The sequence below is a fragment of the Amaranthus tricolor genome, chromosome 1 (assembly GCF_026212465.1).
Source record: "Amaranthus tricolor cultivar Red isolate AtriRed21 chromosome 1, ASM2621246v1, whole genome shotgun sequence".
NCBI classification, from domain to species: domain Eukaryota; kingdom Viridiplantae; phylum Streptophyta; class Magnoliopsida; order Caryophyllales; family Amaranthaceae; genus Amaranthus; species Amaranthus tricolor.
This window is the reverse complement of record NC_080047.1, coordinates 37,529,674-37,541,567: the sequence shown is the minus strand read 5'-3', so window position 1 is coordinate 37,541,567 and position 11,894 is coordinate 37,529,674. Positions and strand designations below refer to the sequence as shown.

The 11,894-nt window shown below is 26.7% G+C and overlaps 1 protein-coding gene across 1 annotated transcript; it reads right to left on the bottom strand.

The window, feature by feature from the left end:
* Window positions 1–410: 410 nt before the first annotated feature.
* On the bottom strand, window positions 411–9,398 carry LOC130816350 (transcription factor bHLH128-like). Its single transcript, XM_057682846.1, has 6 exons — window positions 8,923–9,398; window positions 5,841–6,100; window positions 4,703–4,825; window positions 3,616–3,681; window positions 3,411–3,479; window positions 411–845 (listed from the first exon to the last, which is right to left on the bottom strand). The coding sequence occupies exons 1-6, from the start codon at window positions 9,263–9,265 to the stop codon at window positions 786–788; spliced, it is 921 nt and encodes a 306-aa protein (XP_057538829.1). The 5' UTR covers window positions 9,266–9,398; the 3' UTR covers window positions 411–785.
* Between the last annotated feature and the right edge of the window lie 2,496 nt (window positions 9,399–11,894).

Sequence of the window (11,894 nt, the reverse complement as noted above, 5' to 3'; positions counted from 1 at the left end):
ACTTAACAATAATACATAATTAATCTTCTTAATTATTTTGATTACTTGATGAGCCAAGTCACCAATAATCCTAACTTGTGTTTTTGTAAGATAATAAATAAGGGCAACTCTTTTAGACCTTGAATTAACATGCTTTGCTACAATTGTATCAGTAGCAGTTCTTTAAGACATAAGAATTTAGAATTTTTTTCCCAGCATATTGCCCTAATATGATTTACATTATTACTCAGATCTCATAAAATTTAGCTAAGTTCATACTTGACACTTGTGTAGCATTTAATGGAATATAATTGTGATGCTCTTGGTAGTCATTATTTCTAAGCAACAAAAATCATAACAAAAGAATAGTTTGTCATAACAAAATACATTTTGTTTCAATCTATTAGAGAAACAATATGTTAAAACATAATGTCCATTAACATTTACTTTGTCATAAATGAATCATTTCTATTAAAAATAAACGCAAAAAAAATTATTTTTAATACATATGCTAAAATTGAAAAAAATAAATTTTTAAAAAAAAAGTACAAAAGAAACACCAAAAATCAAGTTGAACCTAATAATACCTAAAGATTTTTGCACATCCTCCTTTAGCTCGGGTGTCTAGTTAATAAAATCTCAAAATTACAAATTAACGTACAAATTAGCGAAAATGAAGACACATGTTCATTTATTAACTTGCCCTAATCAATAGTCGGAGAAAAAAGTAATTTATATACAAACAAAAATCAATTTGATGGGCTTTGCTTATGGAATTCTAGTTGTCCCGGCTTTGTTCAAGAGCTTCAAGAGTGTGTATTTTGCTTGCATCCACATTTGCAATGCTCGAGTTCATTATTTAATTTCTACACAAAAAAGCCATATTTTAACTGAATCAATAATAATGTTAAAATCTTAATTACAAAACTTATTCATATGCCCGCAATGCTCGTTGCTCATTCAATGGAAGAGGGTGAACGGTATATCATTTGTGACTTTCAACTTAATAAAATTTTGCCAGTTATAATCTTATAATCATGAACAAAAAATTCTACGTGAAGTAAATTAATATTAAAAAACACGATTGATACTTATCCGCATAGAACTAATATGAGATACTCCCAAATGTATTTTTTCTTTTTCGTAAAATGGTTTAAGAAAAACGCTTTCCTAGACAAATAAATTTAATAACAAAAAGTATATGATAATATTAATCATAAATCGAACTTTTCAATGCCACAATAATTTAGAGCCGAATTAAGGAAACTTCCTAATAATAAAGTCTAATAACTAATATATAAATAGAATGGATAAACTACGGAGAATATGGAGATTAATGCATTTGATTATATTAGGTGATCATAGTGCTTTTTTAAAAACCAACTTTAATTTAATTTGTATATTAATTAGAATAGTGAATTACTACTATAATCGGGTATTAGAGGTCTCAGTATAAGTTACCAATTTAATTTTTTACAATATGCGATCAGTAATGATCAATTTAAAGTCATAATTGACACCTTTGAGGTCTAAATTGATTTCTTTTGAAAGTTATCATTATCATTTAATTGATCACTTTATACATAATTGATTATTTTAAGGTCTGAATTGAACACTTTGAAGTCGAAATCAAAGACTTTAACAGATCATAATTGATCCATTTATTTAAGTTATAAACTTGTGAGTAGAAATTGATTACTTTAATGTCATAATTATTCACTTTTATGTCAAAATTGAAAATCTTTATTTAATAATAGATCCGTTTAAGTTTTTATTTTTTTTTATTTGTTTTACTTTTGAGTTTGGGCAACCCATTAGTAACCGCCTCATTAGGATACGGTGTCTTGTAAGTTTTTGCGATTCGATAAAATGGTGTCAATAGCATAGGATGCTCTTTAAACTATTTAGTGTAAGAGTTACTAGCATGATTTGATGAGTGATTTAATTGGAAATTAAATATCAAATTTAATCATGGTGATTATTACATGATTATTACATGTAAATGACAATTAAAAGGTTAATACAATTTGTGTATAAATAGTGCATTTTGTTCATCCTTTCATACAAGTCAATTAATTTCCACCTTTTAACGAGTAATTGGATGAAATAATAATGATTGTTTAAGTATCTAATTAAAATTATTTTTTTTAATTAAATTCTTATATTTTTAAAAGTCAATTAATCAAGAATTAATTTCCACCTTTCCAAGAGTAATTATATAAATTAATAATGAATGTTTAAGTACCTGATTTTGATTAGTTTGACTATTTAAATTCTTATAATTTAATTTTATTAATATTAAATTAGGAATGCATGTTTAATTTAATTAAATTGCTCATGTTTTAATCTTATGGTATTTTTAATATATTATTGTATTTTATAATATATGATAATATCAATTGCATAAAGTGACTAATATGACCCAAAAATTAGAATAAAGATTTGTGATTTGTGTATCGTCAATTTTTTTGTAATTTAAATACAATCTACATTCATATTTTTGTAATTTATTATATAATTCTAAATTTTAAAAATTTCTTGTAATATTCAATGTGACAAGGTCCAACATAATCAAGAATGGAAATTCATGGTGCATTAAGAACGAAGCCCTAAAGAATATCACATTTATTATTTACATTTTATTATTTCCTTTTTTAAAATGCTTTCCTATTTTTATGTTGTTAATTTATTTGTGTGCTTATTTTTGAAATAGGCAACATAGAATTTAGATTCCTAAATAATATTGAGTTATGCTTTTTCAAAAACAAACATTTATAGAAGCTTTTATCATTAGTGATAGGTTTTGCTTGGGTGTGTTGCTAATAGGTTTAGATTAAGTGAAGTAAATTTAGGAAATTTACACGTTTATTCGGTTATGCTCAACAAAATCATCTCAAGGGTTTTAGGTTTTGATGCAAAAGGAATAGGAATTAAGTAAAAAGTTATCACTTATCTTTCAAGAATTACAAGAGTTGTAATTAGTAAAAGAGTCTGCTTACCTTGATATAATAATTTTAAGAGTAGAGCTTAAGTACGCTTACAATTATTTCAAATTGGATCTTGGAATCACTTAATTCATAAGAGGTAATTTAAAAATGAATCAGTTTATGGCTAATTTATTATTTTAATTTTTCTCAAATAACTTAAAAGCTATATTTTGATATAATAATGAATTTGTATTCCTTTATATTGAAGATATCATGTCTAGTAACAACACTCCTCTTATCAATTGTGTTCAATCCTTGAGAAGGTTAAACGAATGAGAAAATCTTCTTTGATTGGGAAAGGAACTTAAGAATCGTTTTATAGTTCGAAGGAAGAGAGGATGTTCTCGAAACCCTTATCCCAACCCTAATCGTTACGGATAGCAAGTACTGAGATTAAATTAATAAGTATTGCAATCTTTTGAAGACAGATAGAGTAATACAAACCTCAATATGATTTTGAAGTCCTTTGATGTGCTGCACAGCTAGGTCTAACATATCTGCATAACTTGTTTGCTGCGAATACAAATAAAATTAACAATAACTCTATTATTAACAAAAATTGTAATCAAATTAGTCATTGTTAATATATATTCCAATATCATTGGAAATAAATTGAATTTTCCAAGAATTATGGAAGTTGAGGTATCACCTTATCCATATTAGGAACTAGTTCTTGTAGCTTCTTTAATTTCCCACTTATTCTTGTTCTTCTTTCCTGAAGTACATCATGATAAGAAATTAAATTATAAACATTTTCTTCAATTTAAAAGTACACAATGACAAGAAATTAAGTGAACAAAAGAGAAATTAGTTGCTAAAATATTTTTATTTATTATTTTATTGTTAAAAAAATAATTATGGTGTATTGCATAAGTACTAACCTAGTTGAAAATTAATTAAAACATTAAATTTAGTAATTTAAGCATTGAGAAATTTGTAATTGAATGTAATTTATGAGCATGACAGGTTCTTGGTTTGTCCGCATCTTTCATGAAAACAAATTCCCACCCGGACCCTGTCTTGTGCGGGATAATCTTTAACTTTACCGGTTCTTGGCATATTCAAGCTAGGTAACCGATCGCCGTGGACCCCAAAATAAGGGGCCTCAAATATTAAATGGTGCTATTAAGGCTTAGTTATGAGCAACATTTTTTAAGTGATTTGTTTGTAAACTTATTTCATAATTTTAAAATATAATGTAACAATATAATTTCTTTTGAATTATTTTTCTTGAAGTTGCAATTTTTTTTATCTTTTGATATAATAAGAGACTCATTTTAAAAGATATCGTAAAAATAAATAGGGCCTTTAAAATCTTTACTCTGTCCCGTTTAATTATGAGTATAAAATTTTCAAACATTAAATTATGAGGTATGCGTTCGAATCCAAAAAAAAATAGTATGTTATTTTCCTAGAATTGAAATAAATATATGTTTTATTTTTGTTATTTATTTTTTTTAATTGTCTAACATCATTACTTAAAATGAAAATAGATGCAAATGAAATTTACGACAAAAAAAAAAATCTTTACGGTTAGAAAAGAATGAAAATACCTTCACTTATGATAGTTCTAGTAAAATTTACACTAAAATTTTATAACCATTATCATTTTTAAGGGCATACCAAATAAACCGTTTAAATTTTTAGTTTGCACAAGTATTTATTTTACACATAAAAAAGTATGGAAATAATAATAATAATAAAATGATAATTATAATGATAAGGAAAATACTAACCCGTTCAGCAATGCTTCTAGGATGAGTTGCACATCCACGTTTGGCGCGAATTTTACAAGGGACAGAATCTTGTGGTACTTTCATTAGTCCCTCCATTGTTGCCATCTCTAGTGCCATCGCATGCTACGTATATTAATAATACGTTAAATTACATAAGCTAAGGTTACATGTAATAGGATAAATAATGTGATAAAATATAGATTAAATTATAAATAATAATTCAATTTTTATTTGATCCGCTGAAAATATAACCCATATTGTTTATAATTCATTGAGTAAATTATTATTTATTTTTTAATAAACCAACCCAATGGGTATATTTGCTAAAAATAAACTAACCTATTGTTCATAATCATCTACAAAGCTTCAGTAAAGATACCGAAAAGGTGGATTTATTTAAAAATATATAATAGTTAGGTTTATTTTAGCAAATCGAGCAAAAACTAATTTATCTTTTACAATTTCTCCTTAAATATATAATACTGTATATTTTTAGACTTTAAGCATCGATAAAAGCTAAATTGATGATTAAAATAGTTCCTTGATAAAATATTAAAAGTCAAAGTTATAAATTTGATTCCCATATTTTAACCTCTCATTTTAAGCTAAATATAGCACCCACCCATTTATAAGAATTTTATCATGTTATGTGTTAAAATCAGGGGTGGTTATGGGTTGGCTTCGGGTAGGGTTCAACTAGCAAACTCACAAAACAAATTTATTAATTTTTAGTGGACCTATATTTGGACTTGAATCTTTACGATTGAAATTTTTTTATCCGAATCTAAATTTGTCGAATCTAATAAGTCTAGGGTTCTAAATGAGTCTTTATTAAAATATTTGACATTTTAAATATTCTTTGGTATTTAAATGAGTCTAGGTTTCGAACGAATTCAAAATTAATTTTAGGTTATATAATGGTTGAGAATGCTTGATTCACAATTTTCTCTTGTGATAATAATCTCCACAATTTTCTTTTTAGTATACATTCAGATATTCATGCTCTCTTTTAATAATCTCATCCTCTTATTTCTTTAATTAGCTACAAATTACTATGTACGCATCAATAAAAGAGGTGTAAATCAAATGGGACGGCAGAAGTATAAACCTTGAAAAAGGAGAGGAAAAAAAAATGTACCTGGGGATCAAGGGCATTCAAAGTAGTTGATGAAGATGAAATAATAAAGCTATTATCGTTGGTGTCATCCCATGCACTTAATGAAAAACCAGATGATCTCTTACTCTCATTCCCAAACATAATACTCTCATTCACTTCTGTGATTTGAGACATAGAATGATCTTTTCTAGTGAAGCTCAATTGAGACCCTAATCTTGATATCATGTTTGAACTCCCTTGCCCATTGTAGTTCACATTAAATCCTTTTGAACCTGTATATCCTGTCAAAACCATTATAGTTCATATAAAATTGACCCTATTTCTCTGGCACTCTCTTTCAAGGGGTATGGGTATAAATTGTCCGTTACCTTTTTCTCACTCAAACTCTACTTTCGAGTAGGATATTGGATTGATGATGATGATATTGCTTGTTATTTATTATAGAGTTTGAAATTAACACAAAAGAAAGAACATTGGAATCTTGGATATTGAAGATTGGAGATGAATAACAAAAAATATCTACGTTAGTTTGTTCTAGTGAGAAGAGTAAAAGATTGAAAGTTTGATAAGTTTGAAAAGGAAAAGGTTAAGTCTAATATTTTGACTTGGATAATAAAAGTGAAGAATAATGATATGGAAAATTAAGATATGTAGATGCATACGATGATAAATAGGAATGAATGGAGGAGTATATGGGTGTTTTTGGCAAATAAATAATTTTTTAAAGGTATAGTCATGGACAAAAAAAATATTCTTAGGTAGTTTTAGATAAAAATAAATATTTTTGTAGGTAATTTTTAATAATATTTCCTTTGTTATATTATACAACAAATTTAATTAAATAGACGGATCAACATAGATCAAATTATATAATATGTTAATTAGTAATAGTAAATGATTTGTGTGATCTATATCCTTATTTTTGCTATGATTTTAGGACTTTGGGCGACTTAAATCCTTAAAAACTTCTATATTTATTTTTCTCTTGTTGTTCTCATACTTTTTTATTACACCAAGTTTTGGAATATTTAGAATATCTAACAGTATGATGATAATACAAAGAATAGGGGTTCTCCTTTGTGGATGTATTATCATTTTTCCTTCTCTTTGTTGTGAAAACAAAATATTTTTGTCAAAAACTCTTAATTTTTATTGTCAAAATTATATATATTAAGTTTTTTCTTTGTTAAAACTACCGGTTGTTTCTTAAGTAAATTGCACGAGACTTACACATACTACACTTTACAAAAAATTGAATGCCTATCGTTAACTAGTAGTCTTTAACAAAGAAATAACTTATTATAGGTTATTTTAGACAAATTTTCTATTTTTATATATAGGCATTGTTCCCTGGAAGGACATTCAATTTGGAATGGAGAACATGAACAGAAATAAGAAATACAACCTAAATTGACTAGGGAACGATTGGGTACGAGATACGTTTTGTAAAAATAAAATTAAATTTAAATGATTTTTTTTCTTTAAGAAATTATTTTAAGCGGAATTTTTTTAATTTTATAGGTTTCATATCGTTTTTTCCGCTCTTCTTTTTTCTTTAATGAGTAAATAAAGGCTAAAATACCTTTGAGAAAAGGTATTCTACATCAAAACGTCACTTTGAGCGATTTGGGTGGGTTTCGTGGTGATTGGGGACAGACGTTCCCAAATTGCGAAACATGGCTATATTCCATGTTCCATGTAACTATGCTTATAGGTGGTTTTTGACAATTGTTCCATATCAAATTAAAAGGAAAAAATCAAAAAACATCAATTCACCCTATGAGCTAATCATACAATACTATAAAAGAACTTAGAAATTCCACATGACGATTTTATAGAATTTGCCTAAAGTAGCATTTTTACAACTTAAAATGTGATTGTGTGATATTCAAAAGATCATACAATATTATAAAAGAATTGAAAAATTCCACATGCCAATTTTATGGAGTTTTGCCTAAAGTAGCAATTTTACAACATTAAAATTATGATTGTGTGATATTCAAAAACTTATATTATATTAATTATGATTTTAAGTATTAAAGATAGTTTTCAAAAAAAATTATTAAATCAAATCATACAATTATACAATATTATAAAAAAAACTGAAAAATTCCAAACGACATTTATATATAGAGTTGTGTTAAATGGGGCATTTTTACATGTTCAAATGTGATAGTGTAATATTCAAAAGATTTTATTACATTAATTATGATTTTAAGTATTAAAAATAAGTTTTCAAAAAGATTTTATCAGATCAAATCATATAATCATATAATATTATAAAAGAACACGAAAATTACAAATGACGATTTTATATATCTTTGCCAATTACATCTATAGAAATTTAATTAATATTTTTGACACGTATTCCAATTTAAGGAGAGAGAAATTTGATTAATGTTTTTGACACATTTAGAAAATAAAATATATCCACGTGAGATCTTGTTAGATTCGTCTTAATATATACTTTTTATTATGTATTTTTTATAATTTTTTATTATGTGTATTTAGGATATTAAAGTTTAAAACTTTTTTTGAAAACTGTGCAAAAAGTAAATAGGAAGTACAAAAAGAAACGGAGGGAGAACTAAAGAAGTTTTTCCAATGTATTTAGGCAGTGGCAAAGCCACATTGGAGCCGACAAGGGCTCACCCCGTGCCATATTTTTATAGTCTATTTTTTCGGTCTATTTTTTCTAGTTTGGGCCCAATAGAATTTTTAATTATATATTATTAGAATCTTTTTTACCCTTTAATTTAATTTTTATTGCATGGGAAGATTTTCTGAACCTAATTGTGTTAATAAAGTGAGCATAAAAAACATGAAGTATAAGCCTTATTTTTATTTGATGAAAAAATAAAAATAAAATTATATTGTATTACACTCAAGCATAAACTCCCCACTTATAGATTTTATATGTAAAAATTAAAACCAAAATTAGTTAAGCAAGTTGCCAATATAAAAGTAATAAAAATACCACCTAAAACCATCAAACCAAAAGTTGGAAAAAGAAAAAAAGATTCAAACATAAACCCACAACTTGAACATTTTTTAATTAAAATAAAAATAAATAAACAAATAAATAATGAAGAAAAGAGAATACCAAGATCAGAAGCAAGATGACTAAGGAGACCAGCAGGAGAACTACTATGGCGAATCAAACCAGACGACGTCGTGTTTGATGAATTAGTATCCATTCCATAAGTTCCTTGATGAAGTAAACTCAAGGTATTATTATTCCTAGATGACTCGCCACCACTTGAACTCAGCTTAGATTGAGTTGACTCGGAGAAGAATTGGTGGTGCGGGTGTCCGAGTCCAACGACCGAGTCAACTGTATTCGACAGGTGGGTATTGGGAGCTGAATCGTAACGTATGAGATTAGGGTTAGTTTGGTTGTTTGATGATGATTGCTGTTGGGATGAAGATGAAGAAGAAGAGTACATTATATTATATTGGATTGCCAAAATTTAAGGTATTTGGGTAAATGAAAGAAATAAAATGGGGTGGGAAATAATAGGATTTAAGACTTAGGATTATTAGGTTTGGAATCCTTGGATTATTTAAACAGTACGGTTGTATTAGACACTATGGTATTAGTCAAGTACTTAAGTCAAGTCATATTTAATGATTCCTATATTTTTTATTCATTATATTATTACATGTACATCTGTCCTGATAGAATTAAATCAAAGAGAAATAAGACGATTTTTAATAAAGTGGTAATAAATAAAGAGAGAGAATTAATTGTATAGATAAAATTAAAAAAGGGTTAAAATGTATGGATGAGATTAAAAAAAGTGATGAGCCATTGTCCAAAAATAGAAATGATGCAAATTAAGTGGGACAGATCAAAATGGAAAATGTTTCAAATTCAATGGGACGGAGGGAGTACTCGTTATGCTAGCTAGTTATAATGGTCTGTTTGGTTGTCGGTAATAAATGGTGGTAATGAAAATGACCTGTAAAGTGAAGCTTTTTGAAAAGTATCAACTCATTTCAATGGTAGTTAGATGTTTATCATAAATATTTTTTAGAAATTTCATGTGGTGACCCTAATAAGTTTTTGGCTTTTTCACGTGGTGGACAATATTTTTTTAGTTCTTTTTCACTTTGTAGGCAAAAGGTTTACATTATTGCTAAAATTACATTATCCTTATCTATTATAACAATTTTTTTCATAAACCCAACCATTGCGATCACGCATATGAAGCGCTTTTTCAAAAATTTGTTCAAAGTGAGTATTTAATTTAACAAAAAAACTTGACCTTTTGGCTACAACATGGAAAAATTAAAAGTTCGAAGTCATCATGCGGATTTAAAAAAATGTTTATCTACCACGTGAAAAAGTCAAAAAATTAGGATTATCATGTGGGATCCTTTTTTCAGAATTTTTCATTGCTATCTAATATCACTTTTCGAAATGTTAATGCGATAGAATAAATTTTGTAAAAAAAATAGATAATTAAAGTAGAATAAGTATGACCATTAAACTTATCAGAATAAATTCCATCCAAAATTTAACTAAATTTTCATTATTATTATTCCCACCATTTGATATCGAGTGTGAAACAAGTTGGTAAGTTTTCTCTTAATTTGCTATATTCTATTCTCCTTAATTTTCTATTTAGCTTTGGTATAATATTAATTTTGATTGATTCTATAAAAAAAATCTAACAAAAAAAAAACAAGTGAATAAAAGAAATAAGTAAATAAAACAAAGACAAAAATTGATTTTGTGGATGAGATTTGAAGAGAAAATATAAATCAATATCTATAAATATAAATATAGAGAGCCCATTGGCACAACCAAAAGCGCATTTAAAAGGGTGATGGGAGTTTTTTCTATTTATAAATATTTCATTCACCATTTGATATTTGAATTTATGGACATGCATTTAAATTTTCTTATATTTTAAGTAAGCTTCCGAGCTTCTTAAATTTGCCTTTTGAAAGCGATTTGGTAGAAGATTCCTTTACATAGGGGTTGAAAGCTTTAAAGATTCACAACCTTCGATTTTTCACGTAGATACAATAAAACTCTACCTCTTCTTTTTTTTTTTTATGAATATATACTTATAATACATGTACATTATTTCAATAATAACTTATAGCAGATTATTTTAATAATAACCGTTCAAAATTATAATAATCACACCAGTATTAATATAGCGATTTGAAGAGATGAAAAGTATATTTATAGACTATGAAAGAGTAACATTAATATTGTATTTGTTCATTTGACTTTTTATACATTTGAAAGTTTTATTAGTATAACTTTTGTATATATATCTTATATTTTCTTAATTTTTATAATCTACATAAAATGATATATATTGGAATTTATTCTTTTATTCTTAGAAGTATATATTTGATTGAGATTTTACTATTAAATATATCTATGTCTATTTTGGCATTAAATTAAGATTATAGGACATGTATTAGTTGAGATTTAGTCAAGCCACCATTTATTTGAGAAAAAAAAGAAAAAGTATTTAAAATAGAATAAAAAAACAATGGGAATGCAAAGATGGAATCATGTGCTGACGAGCCAATAAAGAGAGCAAGTGGAAGTTAATCTAATAATTAAGTGGATGATTTAAGAAAAAGAAAAGAGTTGATTTGAGAAGAGTTGTCAAGTGGGACGTCAAATAATAATAGTAAAACCCCAATTGGGCATGTAATTCCAAAATTGGTATATGCCTTGTAAATGCAAGTAGATTCAATGTATCAAAGAATCAACATGCTCTATTGTGGAACCTGAGATTCTTCATACCTTTCTAGTACTGCTATTCTTGTGAAATACCGTCTTTTAATGAGACAAGTTTAAATTAAATATTTTTATGTTGATAATTTGTATTCGTTGGACTATTTAACCCTTATATGAGGTGCGTCATATGGTGATATTGTCACATACAAAAATTTGTGTTTTTTAACATCATTTGTAGGGTTGGACAAAACAAAAATTTGAAACATAAAATGTCAAGATTTATAGTAGATTGAAATGGACCATTACCTCAATAACAACTTTTTGTTGTTCAATGTTAATAATTAGCACTACAAAAAAACAGCAAA

Excerpts from the sequence above, each read along its gene's own strand:
- LOC130816350 (XM_057682846.1), bottom strand. The coding sequence starts at position 9,265 with ATGTACTCTTCTTCTTCATCTTCATCCCAACAGCAATCATCATCAAAC. Across the intron at positions 4,826-5,840 it reads TGAATGCCCTTGATCCCCAG|CATGCGATGGCACTAGAGAT; the intron begins GTACATTTTTTT and ends TAATATACGTAG. Across the intron at positions 3,480-3,615 it reads TAGTTCCTAATATGGATAAG|CAAACAAGTTATGCAGATAT; the intron begins GTGATACCTCAA and ends TTGTATTCGCAG.